This window comes from Peromyscus maniculatus, chromosome 7 (assembly GCF_049852395.1).
Source record: "Peromyscus maniculatus bairdii isolate BWxNUB_F1_BW_parent chromosome 7, HU_Pman_BW_mat_3.1, whole genome shotgun sequence".
In the NCBI taxonomy this organism is placed as follows: Eukaryota; Metazoa; Chordata; class Mammalia; order Rodentia; family Cricetidae; genus Peromyscus; species Peromyscus maniculatus.
The window spans coordinates 93,438,500-93,461,674 of NC_134858.1; the positions used below are offsets into that span (position 1 = coordinate 93,438,500).

Sequence of the window (23,175 nt, forward strand, 5' to 3'; positions counted from 1 at the left end):
ACTCATTTAAAATTAATTGGCAAAGATAAGGAAACTTAATTGATAGGGGCCTAGAGACTCTGTCTCAAAAAAAAAAAAAAAGACTCCAGCTGTGTTTATTAGCGTCATGGTTAAGAACACAGTTTCGAATACACAAAAACTGAAGTACTATTTTTACAAGTGAGCCCTTCCTAATCTTATTTGAGGATGAGTTTCATTTAGTCTAAGTGACAGAGGAGAGTTTGTAAAGAAGACTGATAACTACTATTTATATATTTAACTGTAAATCTAAGATGATAAAATAATACTTGCTCAAGAAGGTGAATCTCTATGAATGTTACACCTTCTAATAAATAAACTCAGTAATTGTTACATGAGCAATAACTAAAAGTAAAAATATGTGTGTCATTATATACCATTTAACACTGGCTAACAGGTGTAGACTTAATAGAAAATAAGCACTAAAATGATACTATCTAAAAGATAATTCTTGGGCAAGAGAGATGGCTTAGCAGTTAAGAGCACATACTACTCCTGCAAAACATATTGTGAGCTATATTATGTAAAGTCATCAAAAACTGATTGAAAAGTTTGAAGATACAGGAATTTAATTATTTAATTATTATTCCTATATTAATATTTTTAAGCTTTAGTTTATAAAAACATGCTGTAAGAGTTCTATATAAACTTCCTACTTTTACTTTAGGAAAAATTGATAAAATACGCAACTGATAGTGAAACAGTGGAGCCTGTTATCTCACAGCTAGTGACGGTCATTTTGAAAGGCTGCCAAGATGCAAACTCTCAAGCTCGCTTGCTGTGTGGGGAATGCCTAGGAGAATTGGGAGCAATAGATCCAGGACGATTGGATTTCTCAACAACAGAAACTCAAGGAAAAGATTTTACTTTTGTGGTAAGTAATAGTAATTTTGAATGATAACATTTCTCTAAGTTATTTTTGTTTTGTTTTGTTCTGTTTTATTTGAATTTTTCAAACTGTGTATGAGGATTTTACCTGAATGTATGTCTGTGCACCACATGCATGCATAGTGTCCACAAAGACCAGAAGAGGGCGTTGAATCCCCTGGAACTAGAATTGTAGACAGTTGTAAGCTCCTAGTGGGTGCTGTAAACTGAGCCCAGGTCCTCAGCAAGAGCAGCCAGTGCTCTTAACTGCTGAGCAATCTCTCTTCCCCTTGAATTGAGTTTTATGTATTCCACTTACACAGTTAGAAAATTTAAGTAGCTTTTATTAACTAACTAAATAATGTCATGGAGCTCTTTAGCCAAAAGCAATATTTTGAACCTAATAGTCGATCTAATGTGTTCTGTTCTTGAAGCAAAGCTTACTAACCTAATTATGATAATGGGTCTAATAAGTTATCTAAAGATTAACATGTAAACATAATTGCTAGTGTTTCCATAAAAAAACTAGTTTTTCAGAGTATTCTAATAATGTGTATATTTTAAGGAAATCCATGTATAATGATCAATTTGTACTTTTTGCTAGTTTTTGTTTGTTTGCTTGTATGTATGTTTGTGATTTGTTGTTTTTGTTTTTCAGTGCTAGAGCTTGAACTTAAGGGCCTTGCTGCTAGACTAGGCAAGTGCTTTCTCACTGAGATCACCAATGAAAATGAAAAATTTGATGTATTAGTGTACTTGGTGATTCTGAGAAGAAAGAATGTTGAAATTACCTTGGAGTAACTACATTCTGTAAAGCAACTCTCAGGCTTCTGTGTGTGTGTGTGTGTGTGTGTGTGTGTGTGTGTGTGTGTGTACGCACGCGCGCGCATGAAACGTGCTATTGCACACAGGTAGAGGTCAGAGAATAACTTTGAGAAGTTAGTTTACTTCTACTTGTAGATGGGTTCTGAGGATTGAAATCCAGGTCACTAGGTGTACACTGAAAGAACATTTGCCCACTGAGCCATCTTGGTGACCCTACAGTTTGCTTTCTGCCTGTTCAGACACAAATAGTGTAAACTGACCGAATTATTCAAAGTGGAATGATTTTGATACAGTTTCATAACATTCTAAAAAGATATAGTATTTGACTTCTTAGCTGTGGATTATATTTCAGCCATATACCATCTTTGTTTGCGCTTCATTCTCCTTTCCCATTTCTAAGTTCACCATGGTAACACAGTAACTAACACCTGCAGAAAATTTATATATCAATTATTGAGGGTTGTTTTTTTTTTTTTTTTCTTTTATTAAGACTGGAGTAGAAGATTTAAGCTTTGCCTATGGATTGCTGATGGAGCTAACAAGAGCTTACCTCGCCTATGCAGATAATAGCCGAGCCCAAGATTCAGCTGCTTATGCTATTCAGGTAAGCATGCTTGTATGTAATAGCCATTACTGGCTATTAAGTGCTACTACGAAAACTATAAATTCCATAGTTGTAAAATACTTAACTATTTATCATCTAAGTGATATAGATTCATAATAAATATCTTAGAGAACACAGAAGTTTATTTTCTTGAATGAATAAGAACAAAATATTATAACACATACCTGTGAAAATGCCTTAATGAAATCCATTACATTGTTGCAAACATAATTTTTTTTTTTTTTTTGGTTTTTCGAGACAGGGTTTCTCTGTGTAGCTTTGCGCCTTTCCTGGAGCTCACTTGGTAGCCCAGGCTGGCCTCGAACTCACAGAGATCCGCCTGGCTCTGCCTCCCGAGTGCTGGGATTAAAGGCGTGCGCCACCAACGCCTGGCTCATAAAAAAAATTTTTAAAGTATATATTACTTTTAAAAGTATTTAACATACTGTACATATTTTTTAAATGTTTAGTATTTATAGAAATACTAAATGTCTTTTATGTTAAACAATGGGAAATATTATTTATGATCTTTAATTTTATTTTCTTGTGTTTCATGACCTATCTTGGGTAATTTTCTGTATCAGTAACTTATATCGAGTTCATTCTTTGCAGTAACTGAAAGATACTCAATATGAATATACTACAGTGTATTTAAGAATTTGCTTGAAACACCTAGGTTGTTTTACTGCCATTTTAAAACATGGCTCATGACTAAGGAGCCAGGAATGGTGATGCACATTAGTAATTTGAGCACCTGAGAGACAGAAAGAAGCAGGAGGATCACCACAAATCTGAGATTAACCTAGTGGCAGAACAGCCTGCTTTACATAGTGAGGCCTTATCTCGGAATATCCCACAAATTTTTAAATTTTAAATAAAAATAAATGCTTTTAATCCCAGTACCCAGGAGGCAGAGGCAGGGAGTTACAAATGCAAGACTAGCCTGATCTATCTGGAGAGTTCCAGGCCATCTATAGATAGTGAGACGCTTTTTTAAAATAAATTTTAAAGAAGATTCAGAGAAGATGTATTTTATACATATGCAAACATATTAGTTGTATAAATAACTACACATTAAAACCAATCTTAGACCAAGTATATAGTTTGCATTGATAGATTTTATTTTTATAAATTCACCAACTTCATAGCCCTGCCTCTTGTAAGAATTTTAAGTTAATTTTTTTGAGTTTTGTTAGTTCATTACAGCTATTCTGTTTTCTTTTTGGGGGGAAGGGTGTTGGTTATTTTGTTAGACATTTATGTCTGGAATCACACTGAAGTGTCTAGGTTATAGATAAACATTTGGATATTTTCATTATGGATGTGGCATTTTGAAATGTTGCATCTTGGTGAAATAATCAAGAGAGAAAGTACTGATGAATAGATTCTATAAGTCAGTGGTGATATTTGCTTGTGATCCCAGCTTCTCAGGATGCATAGGAAGGTTGCTTTAATGAGACTGTTACAGAAAAGGAGAGGGGGTGGTCCAGTCTTTGGTCCTGGGATGAGAAGCTAGAGAATAAAGATACAACAAACAAACAAGCAGACAAAACAGAGAGCTGCCAGTGATGGTAGGAAAATGTGCTGTTCCAGAAGATAAAAGTTTGGAGAAGTCTTTTGTGATGAGAATGTGCTTTTCAGGAAGATAAAGGTTTGGAGAAGTCTCCTCTTTGTGGTCTGTATTAAATGCTGATTACAACTATAGTAGTTTAAGAACTGAAAACTTCCCACTGGCTACATAGAAACTGAGGCAATTGTTGACCTTGACAAGATCTATTTCAAACATTTATCATGAATACAGGAAGAGAGAAATAAAGCAAAGCAAAAACTCAGTTCTTGAGGAATTTTACTGTCAAGCACGAGAGAAGAATGGGAGAGGAGCTGGGGCATAAAGACCAGTAAAGCTAGAAAAAAGTAGCAGTATTTCTATATTACCTGGGAACAGGTCATCAGAACGGAGGCAGTGATAATGTAGAAGTGAACTGATGAAGTGTTTTGTTTTATTTGTTTTTTTAATGTGGATGTTAATGCTAAGTATCTAACGTCTACCACTGAGCTATACCCTTAGTCCTGATGCAGTATTGTAAACAGGTGAAGAGACACAGAATACAGTGCAGAGGTCGAAGGGTTAGCCTTCATTAAAAATAAGAACAGAAACTGAAGATGTATCTCTGTTGACAGAGTGCTTACCTAACATGCATAAGCCTGGTGTGGATCTACAACATACCTTGGCATGCTAGCTCGTATCTGTGATCCTAGCAATAAGGAGATAAAGGCAAGATGATATAAGTTCAAGGTCATCCTTACATAGTATATTTGAGGTCAACCTGAGATACATGAAACCCTGCCTCATAAGAACAACAACAACGCCCCTTAAGAATAATTCACTGGGGATGGAGAAATGGCCCAACTTAAAATAACTGGCTACTCTTCCAGAGGACTTGAGTTTGGTTCTCAGCACCCACATGACAGCTCACAACTTTCTGGAGTTCCAGTTCTAGAGGACCCAGCACCTTTCTCTGGCCTCCATAAATATTAGGGATGCATGTGGTGCACTGACATACATGTAGACAAAAACATATGCACATAAAGTAAAATCATGAAATTTAACAAATAGAACAGTTCATTGTAATAACAATAAAGAAAGCAGGTCAAAGGTGCACAAGTAACTGGTGTTACCAGGCTCACATAAATTTTAGGAATGGAAATTTGGGAGGTTACCTAACTACTATTTTCTCCATGAAATTTGAAATAAGGTCTGTACCTATACACATTGGTTTGTTAGGCAAACTTCAAACTCATAGAGATCTGCCTATCTCTGCCTCCCAAGCAAGTACGGACAAATAACTGTGGTGTTGCCAGGCTCACATAGATTCTAGGAGTGACATTTGGGAGGTTTCCTAACTACTATGAAATTTGAAGCAAGGTCTGTACATATAAGCATTTTATTGGTTTGTTGGTTTTTTTTGTTGTTTATTTATTTTGAAATAAGGAACTCACTATGGGGCCCTGGCTAGCCTGTAACTCACTGTATAGAGATCTGCCCATCTCTGCCTCCCAAGTGGTGGGATTAAAGTAGTACATCACCACACCCAGCCCCATATTGATGTTTTTAGCAATGTAGGTTAGCGTCCTGAAATCAAAGGAGAATCACTGATCTAATACATCGTACTAATAGAGGAGGCATTCTTTATTTTCTCTCATATTTCTATAGATATGTGTGTGTGTACACACCCACGTTTGTGCACTTCCCATCTGGAGGTCAGAGAACAACTTAGAGTCAGTACTCTCCTTCCTCCATGTGGGTCCTGGGTCCTAACTCGGGTTGGATGGCTTGGTGGCGCATGCCTTTGTCCCCCGAGCCATCTCACCAGTCTCACAAGAGCTGCTTTTGAAGAGACCTTGCCAAACTCAAAAAGGCTAGATTAAAACAAAATTTTAATAACGTTTTAGAGTTAAATTAAAAGTAAAATTTAAGTATTTCTGTGAATTTTTTAAATGCTGTCTTAGTTTTTAATTTAAAAACCTAAATATTACATATATTATTTGCTGCCGGGTGGTGGTGGCGCACACCTTTAATCCCAGCACTTAGGAGGCAGAGCCAGGCAGATCTCTGTGAGTTCAAGGCCATCCTGGTCTACAGAATGAGAGCCAGGACAGGCACCAAAACTACACAGAGAAACCCTTCTCAAAAAAAAAAAAAAGAAAAAAAAAAAAAGATATGATTTGCCTAATATTGCTTATTTCTTAAAAATATCAGAAAAGTATATATTTATTTCACATGATTATTTTCAGTAGAACAGAAAAGAAAGAATACTGTGCAGTACAAGATATAATACCTTAAATTATTTGTCTTGTTTTAAGGATGGATATTAGTGACAGCAAGTTTATGTCATAAATCCTTGTCCCACGTCTTGTTTAAAAACATCAAAATCAATCTCTTTTCCTCTTTCCTCTCCCCCCACAACTTCCTCCCCTCTTTCCCCTTTCTCCCTTCCTGTCTCTCCCTCTTAGCTTTTTTTTTTCCCCCTCGAGACAGGGTTTCTCTGTGTAGCTTTGCACCTTTCCTGGTACTCACTTTGGAGACCAGGCTGGCCTTGAACTCATAGAGATCCACATGCCTCTGCCTCCCAAGTGCTGGGATTAAAGGCGTGCGCCACCACCGCCCAGCCCCTCTTAGCTTTTTCAGACAGGCTTTAATTTTACGTGTGTGTGTGTGTGTGTGTGTGTGTGTGTGTGTGTGTGTGTGTGTGTGTGTGTGTGTTCGTTCCTTCCTCACCTCAAATTCTAAATCCTATGTCAACCTCCTGAATGCTGGGATTACAGGCATGTACCACAATGCCCAGCTGTGTTTGTTTTGTTTTGTTCTTTATGGGAACAAAAATAGAATCATTCAGTCTCTGAGCTTCAATAATAAGTTGGTGGTTTGGGCTTTTTTAATTGTTTTGTTTGTTTCAAGACAGTACCTCAAGATATAGACCAGGTTGGCCTGGAATTCCCTGTGTAAGTCCATGGTTTCAAGCCCATGGCCTGGAACTTATAGAGATCCTTGTGTCTCACTGTCCCTAATGCTGGGGATACGGGTGTGTTCTACCACACCTTGTTATGAACTGGTCTTTAACATTTGCATTCTGTTTAAAGGATTTTAAGCTCAGTTTTTTGTTTTGTTTTTTCCCCAAGACAGGATTTCTCTATGTAGTCCAGGCTGTCTTGGAACTCTCTATGTAGAACAAGCTGGCCTGGAAGTCGGAGATCCGCCTGCCTCTACCTCTGGAGTGCTGGGATTAAAGTTGTGTGCCACCACCACCCGGCCTTAAGCCCTGGATTTTTTTTTTTTTTAATTTTACATGCCAACCACAGATTCTCCTCTCATCACTCCTCCTGCCACCCCCCCCCATCCTCCCCCACAACCCCATTCCCTCCTTCAAAAGGGTAAGGCCTATCTAGAAGTTAAGTTGTCTTGAGTTGATGCACTCTTTTGGACTTCTAGCTACTTTCATATGACTCCAAAGAAATCAGATTCTCAGGGTCAGGGCCTGCGTGTGTATCTCAATTCCATAGTGCATACTTAGCATGTGTAGAGGGGTCAGTCTTTAGTCCAAAAGAAACATTCAAAGACTGTAATTTTGTGAATATACAAAGTTCTTTTTGTCTCAAAATAGTTCTTAATTTTATGTTTTAGAGGCTATTTTACGTGAACTGGCTTCATAATTAAGTATTATCATAGATTTTGTGACCCCAGGTAATGTACCTTAATGGTTTGGATCATTGAAATAAATGTTTTTAAGGGAGTTCGGAATCTTAAGTTTTCATTTATCTGTTTCATGTGGACTTACTATTATATAATGTATTTGTAGGAATTACTTTCTATTTATGACTGTAGAGAGATACAGAGCAATGGCCCAGGTCATCAGCTGTGGAAGAGATTTCCTGAGCATGTCCGGGAAATATTAGAACCTCATCTCAATACTAGGTATGTCTATTCATTTAAATTATTTTCACAAAACTTGTTTTAATTTTGTAAAATTTAATATTACCTTCATAGAGTTTTAACATCAAAAGTATTTTTAGAGGTTGGGCGTCTCGCTGTGTAAGCATGAGGATCAGAGTTTGGTTCCCTGAACCCATGTAAAAAGCCAGACCTGGTGAATGTACATGTAGCACACCATCAACGGTGAAGAGGGACCAGGGACAGGCAGATCCCTGAAACCCATAGGTCAGCCAGCCCTGCCAAATAGCATTTGTCTCAAACTATAAAAAGCTGGAGAGTAATTAAAGAAAACACCCAGCAGTGGCCTCTGTCCTCCACACATACCTGCATACACATGCATTCATCACATAAATACAAAACCACAAAACATATGTTCTTATGTTGTTTTCTACTGTGGTTTATGTTTATACTCATTTAAAACAAGAAGTCTGCTCCATTTGATAAATTTTATAACTTTAAATATTTAAGACTAATTCATTGAATTAAAAGAATTTTACTTCAGTTCAACTGTCAGTAGTGCTTTGAAATATCTACATTGAGTATGAGTTGGCACTTTTGTGTTTATTGTTTGTATGTATGTATGAGGATGTACTTGTATATGTGGAGGCTAAAGGCTGATGTCAGGTGTCTTCCTCCATCACTTCTCCCTTTATTTGTTTAAGACAGGATCTCTCACTGAACTTGTAGCATAGCAACTAGATTGACTAGCAAACCAGAGAGATACACTCACTCACTTCTGCCTTCCTTGCTCTGAGACTGCAGTTGCACAATTTTATATGGATGCTAGACATCCTAACTCAGGTCTTCATAAACTTGTATTTGTAAGTATTTTACCATTTGAGCCATCTCTCCAGCCCAGGAGAGATTGTTTTTCCAACTTCTAAGTAGAGAAATTTAAGTGTTTAGAACTAGCCGAAAAACCCAATTAGAAACCCAATTAGAGATTGTCATCCTTCCTGATTTTCTGTCTTTTTCTCCCTCTAGTTTAAAAATGTGTTTTCTATTTCTTCAATTTAAATAACTTTGAAAGGAATAATTACTAATTAGAAATTTTGGATTTTTTTTAAACTGGAGGCTTTAATTTTAGGTAGTTTGAGTCATGTATTTACTAGATGTGTGAGCTTGGAAAAATTACTTCTTTGAGCCCTAGTCAAGTACCTATACTTCTAGTGAAATTTCTTGTAAGAATCCTAAAGTTTGCATTTGTATTCACTAGATAACTTTTTTATATTTAAAAACATTTTTTGCAAGCATTGTATTTCTTCTGACTAGTATTATTGAAGATATAATATGTCAATATGGAGTCTAAAACTAATATTTAGCTTTTCTTTTTTGAGGATTTCACATTTTCTTCTCTTCATTCCCTCTCTCTACCTCCTCTCTTTACCTTTTCTTTTTAATATGGTCTCCCTATATTCCCCCAAGCTGGCCAGGAACATGCTTTTTACCTAACCCTGGCATCAGACTCACAATCTTCTTTCTTTGGCCTTCTCAGTGCTAGTATTACAGGTGTGTGCTACCATACCCAGCTTCTTCACCTCATTATTCTATATTCTAACATATTTGTATTTGTAAGGCTTCTTACAATCTACTAGTAAGTTCATTGCATTTGAAGTCATAGATACCTAAGTCTAAGTCTTGGACCTGTATTTGCTAGCTCCTAAGTCTTGATTAAATTATTTAACAGATATGTAGACAGACATTTCCCTATACCAACCGCCCAATCCCAAATAACCAACTCAGAGGCTTAATATTATTTATAAATGCTTGGCCAGTAGCTCAGACTTGCTACTAGCTAACTCTTACACTTAACCTATATTTCTATTTATGCTTTGCCACGTGGTTCATGGCTTCTTACCTCATTTTTACAATCCTGCTTGTTCGGTGACTGGCTGATGTCTCTCCTGACTCTGCCCTGCTTCCCACCATTCTGTTCGGCTTTCCCTCCTAACTTCCTGCCCAGCTACAGGTCTGTCAGCTTTTTATTAACCAGTGAGAGTAATACATATTTATAGTGTAGAAAAGGATTGTTCCATAGCACAAATGTAAGTTTTGATTTTTTGTTATTGTTTTGTTTTCTTCTGTTTGGTTGGTTGCTCTGAGACAGTCTCACTCTATAACTAAGGCTGGCCTAGAACTGACTCTGTACTCAGGCTGATTTTGAATTTGTGACAATCTTTTTGTGTTAGCCTCTCTAGTGCTGAGATTATAGGTATGAGTCACTTTGCTGGCTGTTTGATTTTTGAAACAGGTCTTTTTACATATCCCAGACAGGCCTGAAACTTAAGCTCCTCCTGCATCTGCCTCCCAAGTACTAGAATTACAGGCATGTACCACCATGCTTGGCTTCATCATTTTCTTCTTGAAAATGGATGATTTTACTCATCTCATATCGGTTATTATTAAGAATATAGGAGATAATAAAGTATGAACAGAGTGGCTGACATTTAGCTGATACTCAGTAATGAATGCCTAATTAATCTCAGCTTGTTGAATGAATTCCTTGGATTTGGGGGAGATAATCTGTGGGAGTGGCTGTTTTTACTTATTAGGAAGTAGAAGTCAGGGTGGGAGATAGCTCAGTTGGTAAATTACTTGCCTTGTATTATATAACATGAGATTAATATCCAGAATCCATGTGAAAAAAGCCATTTGTGGTGGTGCATTTTTATAACCCAGCCCTGGGGAAACAGACATGGGGATTCTGGGGCTGGCCAGCCAGCCAGCCTAACCTACTTGGCAAGCTGTAGACCCTGCCTCAATCTTAAAGAAAAAGAAAAGGTATACTGCATCTGAGAAGACACCCAAGGTTGTCCACTGGCCTCCACATGCATGCATAGGTTTACACTAGAACACACACACTCATAGGCACCCGAAAATGTAGAAGTGCACGTTTCTGCCCAGTTTTAATTAGTCGTGTACAAGAGTGACCTTAGGACAGTAATGTTTATTTGTATATGATTTTTTTTAATTTTACATATTTATTTGTGTGTGTGTGTGTGTGTGTGTGTGTGTGTGTGTGTGTGTGTGTGCGGGCTTATACACAATTCTACAGCTCACATAGAAGTCAGAAGACAACTTGTGGGAGTTGACTCTTTCCTTCCAACCATGTTGGTTCCAGGGAGCAAGTTAAGTCATCAAACTTGACAGCAAGTACCTTTATGTGCTAAGCATCACAATAGCCCATGATATAATACATTTGTAACTGAGAGATTTAAGGAACTTCCCAGATGGGATACCATTTAGTTTTTTATATGCAGTCTCTAAACCTAGATTATAGGTATAAATGATGCATGTATTTGGAATAGTTAATATTTAGAACCAGATAAATACAATGCACTTCAAAGTTGCCACAGAAATAATTTGTGCAGAAAACTTGAGAATGTGACTAGGCAGAACCTGACTTGTAGCTCAAACTCATTAATTTTTTTCCTTTTATTTTTGTTTTGTTTTTTTTTTTTTCAAGACATGTTTTCTCTGTGTGGCCCTGGCTGTCTAGGAACTTGCTTTGTAGACCAGGCTGTCTTTGCACTCAGAGAGCCACCTGCCTCTGCCTCTCAAGTGCTGGGATTAAAGGCGTGCATCACCACCACCTGGCCAGACTCATTAACTTTTTAAACTAAATTCACATAAGCATTTTAGTCCCATAAAAATGTTGTTACATAAAAGTTTTTCTCTTTTAGGTTTGAGATTGTGGGTTTTCTCATTTTTTAAAACATGGACTATAGTAAAATGTATCTTGCTTGCTGGAGACCTTGAGTATAGAGAAACTATTATATTTATCAATTCCTGAGCTTACATGATGATTCTTTTTTTTTTCCCCCCGAGACAGGGTTTCTCTGCAGTTTTGGTGCCTGTCCTGGATCTCCCTCTGTAGACCAGGCTGGCCTCGAACTCACAGAGATCCACCTGGCTCTGCCTCCCAAGTGCTGGGATTAAAGGTGTGTGCCACCACCTCCCAGCACATGATGATTCTAAAAGAACCTGTGCCTTTCAGAAAATCCTACAGCTATGTACGTAGTGAGATGAGAGCTGTTTGAACATGTTTAACATAATGTAATGCTGAGGACAAAAAAGAAAGTCATGTTGAACTAGTGGGAGAAAATGGGAGAATTTCTCTCCTTTTATTAAGGAAAGCTAGTCATCAGGTGGGTTTACAGATTAGATTGTGAGAAAAAGTGGTGGTTTATTTATTTATTTTTTTCCTATGTGAAGTCAAAGGTACAGGAGATGAGATCATTGGCCAAAAGTGGCAGTAGACATGGTACAGATAATTTGGTACAGAGGAGCCCTTATAATTTGAGTGAAGGAGAAAATTCCTTAGAAGCTTAGCATTTGATTAAGTGGTCCAGCCAAACATTGAAGTCAGTTATGATTATAAAACTTGAGGAAGAAAGAATACACCAGTGCACTGAAATTGTCACTTAATGTGGTAATCAATGAGTTTGAGGGATGCCCAAAATGAAGAACAGTGGCAAATAGTGTAACTGAGCAGCTTGAACTTGACTGGAGGTTGGAAGGCTCTGAGGAGAGACATACTCACATCCTAAGGTGACCTGAGGAGTATGTAATGACCTCCTACTCCACCATTAAGACAGATAGTAGTAGAAAAATACTCTTTCACTAGAATTCAGCAAATATAATACAGTACAGTACAGTTCTCAGTGAAGAGGTGCATATAACTTCTTACACTTTCTTTACAGTACTTCTAAATACATATTTTTAAATAAATTTTCAAATTTACAGATATAAGAGTTCCCAGAAGTCAACAGATTGGTCTGGAGTAAAGAAGCCAATTTACTTAAGTAAATTAGGTAATAACTTTGCAGAATGGTCATCATCTTGGGCAGGTTATCTTATAACAAAGGTAAGAGACCCAAGTTTAGAATTTATTAACTGAACAGAAATTCTGGAGGAATACAGAACATGTACTGAATGCATAGCATATACAAGAGGATATTCATGCTGACAGAATGAAAAGATAATATTTTATATTTACATATTTTTATGTAAACAAGATATATTACCATTTAGTGATACTTTTGAAAGTAGATATATCACTTATACTTTTATCTAAAATAATGGTTTTTTTTGTTTTTTTTTTTTTTGTTTTTGTTTTTTTGGTTTTTCGAGACAAGGTTTCTCTGTGTAGCTTTTGAGCCTATCCTGGAACTCACTCTGTAGCCCAAGCTGGCCTCAAACTCACAGAGATTCATCTGCCTCTTCCTCCTGAGTGCTGGGATTAAAGGCGTGCGCCACCACCGCCCAGCTATTACTTTTCTTTATATCTTATAGTTTGTCATTGCATACTGCTTAAAGTACCAGCCACATACTTAATGTGCTGACTCAGCATACTTTTTTTTTTTGTTCTCTTGAGGAATTAGTACACTAAATTTAATAATAGCTAAAAAAGATATAGTAGGAAAGTTAATCTAGAACAAAACATAACACAGTGAAAAAGAGCTATAAAGGAGCTAAGGCTGTTTACACTAATGTAAGCTAGCAACTAGCTCTGCACATACTCTGTAGGGGTCTCAGGAGTTCTGGCATTTGGGATCAGTTAGAGAGATGATCTGAAGTTTTCCTTGCTTGAATGTACATCCTTCACTGCATGGAGAAGTTCTACTCAGTTATGAATTATTTCACATGCTGCATTTTAACATTCAAGCAATAGAATAAAATATGTAAAACTACTAATCTTTCTTAAAACCATTTGAGTTTACAGGTTCGGCATGAACTTGCGAGTAAAATCTTTACATGCTGTAGCATAATGATGAAGCATGATTTCAAGGTCACCATCTATCTTCTTCCACATATTCTAGTATATGTCTTGTTGGGTTGTAATCAAGAAGATCAGCAAGAGGTGAGAGTTATTATTTAGTTTCAGACACATGTTCTAAATGTGAAATTTAGTTTCTCTAACATATTAGTATTAGAAGCTATAGAGTAGGGCCAACAAAATGGTTCGGTAGATAAAATGTTATGAGTTCAATCTCCTGATTCTACAAGGGAAAGAGAGACCCGAGAGAATCCTAAAAGTTGTGCTCTGACCTTCACATGCACAGTGTGGAACACCTGCATGCACTCTCTCTCACTCACATATACAAATACTAAATTCTAGCACTTGAGAGACAGAGTGGCAGGAGCACCAGGAGTTAGAGGTCATCCTCAGTTACAGAGCCAGCACAATTTGTATTACATGAGATCCATCTCAAAAACAAAAAATAAAATCTTATCTTACTAGCTTTCAAAGAATGTTTAATACAAAAAAGCCTAATATCATTATCAGTATATTTAGCTATTTACTCTGAAATTAATTATAATCACTCTTCTTAAAATTTTTTATTTATGTGTGGGCATCACATATATTTGCAGGTGCCCAAGGAGACCAGAAAAGACTGTCAAAATCCCTAGAGCTAGAGTTATAGGCAGTGTGAGCTGGCTCGTGTGTGTCTTCTGAACTCCCATCCTCTGAGCAACAAGCACTTTTAACCACTGAACATCACTCTCTAGCCCTTTTTACTTACTTTTATGTGTATGGTGGTTTGCCTGCATATATATCTGTGCACTATATGTATGCCTAGTGTCCACAGAGGCCAGAAGAGGGTATTTCTCCCCTAAGACTAGAGTTACGGATGGTTGTGGGTCAACATTTGGATGCTGGGAATTGAACCCAGGTCCTCTGCAAGGACAGCAAATGCCCACCAAACCATCTTTCCAGCCCTCTGTTTAGTCATTCTTAATCAGTTTTTCTTTCTCATTAATTTAGCTATAGCTACGGTTAATATTAATCTACTGTTTTTTAAATTATTGCTAGAATGTTTAGTTGTATATATTAGATATTAATAAAACGTTATTATATAGATGGATGCATTATTAACTATAAATTAATTACTTAGGTTTATGCAGAAATTATGGCAGTGCTAAAGCATGATGATCAGCATGCCATCAGTACCCAAGACAGTGCATCTGATCTGTGCCAGTTGAGTACACAGACCGTGTTCTCTATGCTTGACCATCTCACCCAATGGGCAAGGCACAAATTTCAGGCGCTAAATGCTGAGAAACTCCCACAAAACAAACTAAAAGGAGGTAAGGTCAACTTAATGTGTGCATACTTTCTTGTAATATCCACCAATTAACTTGTCCTTATGTTAATTCTACAATTTAAGCATTAGTGGTTTTTTGTTTGTTTTTTTAAGACAATGTCTATGTACATTTCCACATCATAATCTTGATTCTCCTTGCTCATGAGACAACCAAACCAAACTAGTGGGAACGCATGAACTGTGGACCAATAGTTGTAGAGCCTCCATGGGACTGGACTAGGCCCTCTGCATAGGCAAGACAGTTATATAGCTTGATTTGCTTAAGGGGCCCCCTGACAGTGGGATCAGTATCCATCCCTAGGCCATGAATGGGCTTTTTAGATCCTGTAGTGGGACATCTTACACAGCCTTGGTCCAGGGGGAGGGGCTTGGATCTGCCTTAACTGAGTGTATCAGGCTCTGCTGACTTCCCACGGGAGGCCTTGCCTTGGAGGAGTGGGAATGGGGGTGGGCAAGAAGCTGCTCTTTTAAGTTCTTACTCTTACACCTGTGGACAAGATACATACCTATATAAATAGGGTTTCTCCCTTAGGAGATTTTGTGAGGGTTTGATGAGATGATATATGTGAGTGTAAATTGTGAGCTGTGAAGTAGATGATAGAGTGATATTATGATTTTGCTACTCCTTACTGTTAATTCATTTGCTCCCTGTGCTTCGGTGTATTGTGTTTGTGTATGTCATTTTCACATTTTTAAGTTTTAAATGTTAAAGAAGGTTTTTATTTGATTTATTTTTTTGGGTTCAAGTAGTGTCTGTTACCCAACAGAATCTGTAAACACCCTGAGCACACTGTTGTGCTACACACAGTGTTAGAGCTACTAGTCTGTAATTTTCTTTTTGTGGGATTACAGCTTTCACTAACAAGATTAAAGAATCTTCCAGAGTAAAATGAATCTCATTAGAGTTATCCTACCAATTAGCCCCTGTGATATAATCATTTGATGACAAGAATTATATTGATCACACAGTAATGAATTCTTTCCATGATTTTGAACCTTTTTTATTGATCTTGCAGTTTGTAGATGGTTATAATCCTATTGCTACTGTTATCCCTCAGCCATTCTTGTGGCTATCACATTTTTTTTGCTAGGTTTTAGGGCTAATTTTAAAAATTGACAATCTGATAATTACTAAACAGATTGTCACTTACAAAACTGTCAGTTTGAAAACCACTTCTTCTTTTATCCATATGCCTGTTAAAGACAATAGATTGTTGTTTTACAAATTTCTCTATATTTGCAGATAGTTGCCTGTTGATAGGAATGTTTTCTATGGAGTATGATTAAGTAGCTATTAAGTGTTTGTTCCTAGTTCTCTTTGTGAAAATTTTACTGTTAAAAGCAAGCACTAATTTGCCTATTATTTTCATTAACACTGCAATTAAAATTCCATCCTGAGGGGGGGCTGAAAATTCCATCTTTTAAGATTAACATTTGAGGGCAAGGAATACAAATAGTTCAGAGAACTTTTGCCTAGCATAAACAAAGTCCAGGACTCAATCCTCAGCATTTGAGGAGGGGAAAAGACCTTCTAAACTTTAAAATAAAAGTCCTCTTCCATAATTCTGAACTTTCCTTACTGAATAATTGTGTCTTATCAGAGTAATAAATAATTTCATTTCTTTTACTTTGTTGTCATACATTTTTAACATTCAATCATAGTTTTACATTTACTCCTTGAAGTAACTTGTAAGGAAGGCACAACAGGTATCAATCTTTCCCTTTAACAGATAAGAAATGGGTTCAGTGAGATGAATAATGTCCACAGTTAAATTACTAATAACAGTAGAACTGGAGCAAGATCCTCTGAGCAGTCATCTTGTTCTTCGATGAGGCCTAAATATTAGCTCTTAATGCATTTGTATTATTTAATGAAAAAAATAAAGTTAAATACTTCATCTTCCAGATTTTTCTTATCAGTCTTTAACTACTCATTTTTTTTTTTAATTCAGTATCAAATGTGAATTTTGAAGACTATCAGAGTGTAACTCGTTTTCTAGACCTCATACCTCAGGATACTCTGGCCGTAGCTTCCTTTCGCTCCAAAGCATACACACGAGCTGTAATGCACTTTGAGTCATTTATTACAGAAAAGAAGCAAAATATTCAAAAGCATCTTGGATTTCTACAGGTTTGAAATTAATATAATGAATTTAATAATAAAAGTAACATTGGCAGTCATTTATGGTGATGTTAATTTTATTGACTATTTCAGACATTGTGCTAGGTACTAAATATTTGTAATACTTTAGATGCTTTCTGATAGTGGGAAGAGATTGACACGAATTTGGTATAGTATCTAAGTGTGTTGATGCTTCTGTCCTGAAGAAGGGCACTGCATTTTCCTTAAGAGTAGGGAAATGAGGGATCCAGGAATAACTTCATGTTGATGATGTCTGAAATAATAATAGTTATTAGAGATAGCTCCATGGAGTTGGGAAAGAGTATCATGTATGGAAAGAGTAAAATGTCAGTTTTAGAATGACATTTAGAGATGATAAAGGAAAGATCCTATGCCATAGAGAACCTTACAGGGTATGCACTGAGGCAGTATTATAGTATTTTAGCTAAATGTCTGTAGCAGCTGTGGAGGAAGAGTATAAAGGCTATAATTCAAGGCAGTACTGTTGTTCTTGGGAGAAGCAGTGACCTCAGTTTGGGGTGAGTGAGTAAGGAGATGTGAGGATGCTGGTGAAACAGAGGTTTAGAAGATAATATGCTGTGTAAGAAACAAAAGAGGAAGTATGTGGGACTAACACAGCATACCCTTTTGTCTCTACTATTCTTGCTAAAAAGATCAGTGTCCTCCATGTTACCAAGTTTAGTTCTTATTTTCTTAAACTCACAGTATCATTTGATGGGCCTTTTTATTCTCATCAAGAATTTTTAATTTAGCAGATTTGGTGGTACACATTGAGAAGCCCAGCACTTGGGAAGTAGAGGCAAGAGGATCAGGAGTTGAGGTTCATCAAGGCTATTGTGGGCTTCATACAACTCTGTCTCAAAACAAGTGTTTTGTTGTTGTTTTTTCTTTTAACCTAGGAGACATTTGCCTTTTCTCTTGAGGATTTGGGAATATTTTCTTCCTCCTGGATTCTGTTTTCTCTGGTTTCTCTTGTCAGTGCATCCCCCCACCCCAAAACAACTTTACTAAGTCATAGCTGGTGCACAAAGAGTTGTATATGTGCAACATGATGTTTGTAGATAATAGACCCACAAACAGTCATCACAGTCAATACTAGGAACATCCTTACTTCCAAAAATTTCCCCCATACTCTTTATTGATTGGTTGATTGATTGATCGATTGTGTGTGTGTGTGTGTGTGTGTGTGTGTGTGTGTGTGTTAAAAGCACTTAACATAAGAACATTTATTGAACTCTAAACATACAATACTATGTTATTAACTACAGTCCATGTGGCTTACTCATCTTGTTTAATGTTGTACAATTGTGTAAATAATTCCCCAGTCTCCACATCTCCAGCCCCTGATGAGCACCATTTCTTCTCTGTATGAAGAACCTAAAGTAGTGATCATGTATATCCATCCTGTGTGTCTGTTTTATTTGCCCTGCAATTCTTGAAGCAACAAAACAGAGAACGTAAGTGCTTTTTCCTCCCTGTAGTCTATTTTTAATTTCATTTTGCTTTTAAAATTTTTTATTATATAGATAATTCAAGCAAAAAATATTTTCAAACTGTACAGTTAGCACACATATATCTGCTCCCGAATTCCACAGTTAACATCTTTCAGTATTTGCTTTGTCACATATCTATCCATCCATCCCACACTCCCCACCTTCAGTTTCCTTTTGCTTTTTGTTGTATTTCAAAGTAGGTTGCTGGCATTTGTGTGTTAGGTCTGCTTTATTCCTAGTTTCCCCCTTCCACATAATAAACCCTAAACCCAGATCAAATATCTTAAAAGTACTTTTGGCACTTATCAATCTGTTCTACACTTCAGATACAAATAAATGAGCTTCAAGGACAGAGCAGCAAGATCTCTAGCACTTTCCAATACTCATGTCTGCTCAGTTATCTGAATTCCACAGTAGTGAGATGTTCATTTGTGGCATCTTTTGTTCTTTCACAGTTGGTTGCAGAAAGTGTAGTGGTCAAGATCAAACATCTTTCCAGATGTTCTAGCTATAGATGTGGGCTCATTCTTGACTCTAATTTTTTTTTAGTTCTGTATCAAATTTATCTACATTCCCTGCCAGTTCTACCTGATTCCATACCTACCTCTCACAACTCATTCTTAACATAATAAGCCAAAGTCTCTTTCATTTATAAGCTGTTCAATTTTTCTGCTCAAACCATAAGTGGATAACAGTTTTGTTGAGACAAAAACCAAAAGTTCCCTCTTGGAAAAGTTCTACCTGCCATCTTGGAAATGTACATGATAATCCCAGTAAGATACTACTTCACATCTACTAGGATAGAGTTCTGGAAACACCCACAGCAGGTTCACTTGTCCAGTGACAACTGCATTTGTTTGCCTTAGAGGTGATGCCCTGCAGTTGCACGCGAAGCTTCTGAGTGCAATCCATTTCAGCAGCACCAGTGCTGCTCTGTGTGCACACAGGTAGAAGCTCCAGCATCTGTCTTTACTTCGTTTTTTTTTTTCCTGTTTATTTCTAGTATTATTTTCTCTGCCTCTAAAGAGTGTCTTGTGCTACCTGCTTCCCAGATTTTATCTTTAAACTTGAATATCCCCTTTAAGCCAGGATGGTTTTCTTTTTAAGTTTGTTTATTATGGGGTTTTTCTTTGTTAGTTTGCTTGCTTGCTTTTGACAGGGTCTCACGTGTCCCAGGCTGGTCTTGAATTCAATATGTAGTCTATTATTTCTTGTGTTCCTGCCTCTACTTTACAAATGTTGGGATTAAGGTGTGTACCCCCATACCTAGCCATGCCCAAATTATGAATTACTTGGGTTTGTTGAAGTATGTTCAGTATCAGTATGTTAAAATGTTTATTTAAAATTTAAAAACCTTTGAAATACAATAAAGCACTTAAATTATACTCCACAGAAACTTTCGTTTGGACTCAAAGAAAATTTTGGGGTATGAGGTTCTCTGCTGTCCTCAGAATCAATAATAGTTACTAATGTTAGTTTGTATTTAAGTGCAATAAAAGTGTCAAGGGAATAGGACGCTTGAAAATTGTTTGTAATTTTACTGTAATTCTGCCTGGAAACAAACAAACATAACAACAACAACAAAAAAGACAAAAGTCTTATTCACAGTAAAAATTTCTCACATGCTGTCTATGTCTGGTTTTGGCTTTATTTTTTTTATGTTTTCCCCTCGTATTTGATTGGGTTTTTGTTTTTGTTTTTTAATGGATCAACAAAGAAATTGTATGCTGCTATGCATGAGCCGGATGGAGTGGCTGGAGTAAGTGCAATTCGAAAAGCAGAGCCATCCCTAAAGGAACAAATCCTTGAACATGAAAGTATTGGCTTGCTGAGGGATGCCACTGCCTGCTATGACAGGGCTATTCAGCTAGAACCAGACCAGGTAAGATGATCATTTAAAAGCTGCTAAATAGTAATGGTTTCAAAACTGTCTTTGTCAATGTCACAATGTATCTGGAAAATGTTTAACACTACACTTTAATTTCCAGATCAGTAAAATTAGAGACTTGTGTTTTTTGGTTTCAGAAATTCTATTCAATGCCAAATTCCTATGACTTTAGAAATCCCTTTAGAAATTAGGGCTGAGAAATAACTTAATCAGTAAAGTGATTGCCATGCAAGAAGACCTGAGTTCAATACTCATAAAAACATAAGGTGTAGTGGCATGCACTTGTAATACTAGCTAACTGGGGAGGCTGAGACAGGCAGATTCTTGGGCCTCCCTAGCTAACCGTTAGTCTATCAGATTTGAAGAACTACTGTGCGTGAAGAACTGATCTCAAAGGGGAGGGGGAAATCAAACTAATTTATTGCTTCATCTTTTTTTTTTTTTTTCATCTTGTTTTTCTTGTTGAGGCAGGGTGTCATCTAGCTCAGTCTGGCCTCAAACTGTTTTGTCATGGTATTTGGTATTAATTACCATCTTGACAGAATCTAGAATCACCTGGGATATGAGATTTTAGGCATACCCGTGGAAGATTATCTTAAATACTTTAGTTGATAGGTAGACCTATCTTGACTGTGGGTAGGACTATTCCCTGTAGGGTTCTTGAAATGTATAAGATGAAGAAAATGGACTGAATAAGTACCCCTAAAGTATTGACTCCTGGATGGTTCCAGATCCCATCAAGTTGATAATTAACCAAATTTATATTAATAACATTCTATCTGTTGACTTACAATGCATAATCTTGAAGCAAGATGCTAAAGATATTGAGTACTTTTACATTCTATATTTGATCTGGAATTGGAATAAATATGAAAAAAATAAATTCATTCTGAAATTATTTTTAGATTCTTTTTTTTTTTTTCTGTTACTTTCAGAATATTAGGACATTGGTATTGGTAGTAGGTGCTGCTACATAGCCAAGCCATATAGTTTTGCTAAACTAGGAAAGTTACGTACAAGCAGGAATATAGGAAATTAAGCTGTTCTTATTCCCTCAGCTATATTTGAAATGAAATTACTGTTGCAAATGTTTTTTTGTTTTTCTAGATCATTCATTATCATGGTGTAGTAAAGTCCATGTTAGGTCTTGGTCAGCTGTCTACTGTAATAACTCAGGTGAATGGAGTGCATGCTAACAGGTAATGTTTTATTAAAGAATAATTTTCTTTCATCATTCTGGATAGAGACATTTTGATTTGTGAATTTGCAAGTGATTGTGATTTGCATGGGTTTAGGTAAACTAAAGTAATGAAATATTTTATATGCTTTTATTATGTTGGAGAAAGCACCAAAATTATTACTGTAGGGGCAGGGTTTGATGGGAGATGCATACATGTGTAGAGGTCAGAGGACAATGTTGTCTAGTCACTTCTCTCCTTCCACCCTTACATTGCTTCTGGGATCAAACTGAGGTGTCAGGCTAACACAGCAAATGTCTCTCCACTGTGCATTCTTGCTAGCCCTTTTCCTACTTTTTAATATTTTAATCTCCCAGCTAATATCTTTTATCCATCAAGTCTAGAATCGTTCTTGAATTAGATTGTTCTTTTTATTTTATTTTGTTTTTCAAGACAGTTTCTCTCTGTAGCCCTAGCTGTCCTGAAATTCGCTGTGTAGACCAAGCTAGCCTCAAACTCAGAGATCTACTTGCCTTCACCTCCTGAGTCCTGGGTTCATAGGTGTGTGCCACCACACCCAGCTAAATTAGATTGTTCTTTAAGCCAGGAACGTTTCAGAGTTACCTGTCACCGATATGACTCATATAGATAGTTCCCTGACTTCAAAACTCATTCAAGTAATACCAGTTGTTTTCTATGTTGGAAGTAGAGTAACAGGAGAAAACTTTTGAGTGATTTTTGAAATACCACCATAGAATTGATTTTATCTAAAAGATTCATAATTATGAAAACAATCTCCCTAAAGAAAAGAGTTTTATTGTAGTAAATTGTACATCCCCCAACAGCAACACACACACACACACACACACACACACACACACAAGTTTGTTCACGGCAAAGATGAAGGTTAAATACTTCCTCCAATTGAAATATTAACTGAGGAAGTTATCTCTGCTCTTGAAGCAGCTTTCCCTGAGATCCAAAAATCCCTATTTTGTTATACATCTTACATCCCAGATATTCTTGATAGGCAGATTTGGTCCACAAGAAATGGATCTCACTTAATCAGAGAATGTAGATTGTGTTTGTAGTTATACACTGAAAAAGTTTATCTTCAGTTTCTTCAAGGTAAAGTCAGTGATTAATAAGGACCTCCATTCTACTGTATCTGAGACAATGCACTCACTTTAGTGTGATGGTTATCACAGTGGCACTCCTGAAGCAATGGGGGAATTGTGCAGACGTGGGGAGATTGCTACCCGCTGTAGTTACGTTTCTGCAAATTGAAAGACCTCATGATTAAGGGATTACTGGAGTTCTTCAGGGAATTTTGTCATGGCACAAATTGATGTGTCAAGTTCTTTAAAATATTCAATGTACAATTAGACTCCTCTTGTTTTCTGACTGGGACCTAATACATCTCAGTCTTTGGGCTGTGAAAAGGCTTTGGTCACTTCCATGAAAGGATACTGTATCATAGTAAAACAAAATGGTCAACAAGGGCACATATTAGGGGAGGATCTCTATTTGCAATTTAAACAGTTCTTTTTCTGTGATTA

The 23,175-nt window shown here is 36.7% G+C and overlaps 1 protein-coding gene across 3 annotated transcripts in view; it reads left to right on the top strand.

The window, feature by feature from the left end:
* Atr (ATR checkpoint kinase) overlaps nt 1-23,175 on the top strand; it is a 111,311-nt gene that overhangs the window by 44,769 nt on the left and 43,367 nt on the right. For all 3 annotated transcript variants that reach the window (XM_006975175.4, XM_042281446.2, XM_076576837.1), the window contains exons 22-30: nt 686-892; nt 2,201-2,314; nt 7,672-7,787; nt 12,552-12,672; nt 13,531-13,668; nt 14,705-14,897; nt 16,867-17,045; nt 20,268-20,432; nt 21,546-21,637. In XM_006975175.4, the coding sequence (XP_006975237.2) occupies nt 686-892; nt 2,201-2,314; nt 7,672-7,787; nt 12,552-12,672; nt 13,531-13,668; nt 14,705-14,897; nt 16,867-17,045; nt 20,268-20,432; nt 21,546-21,637 (1,325 nt within the window). The remainder of the gene's footprint in view (nt 1-685; nt 893-2,200; nt 2,315-7,671; nt 7,788-12,551; nt 12,673-13,530; nt 13,669-14,704; nt 14,898-16,866; nt 17,046-20,267; nt 20,433-21,545; nt 21,638-23,175) is intronic.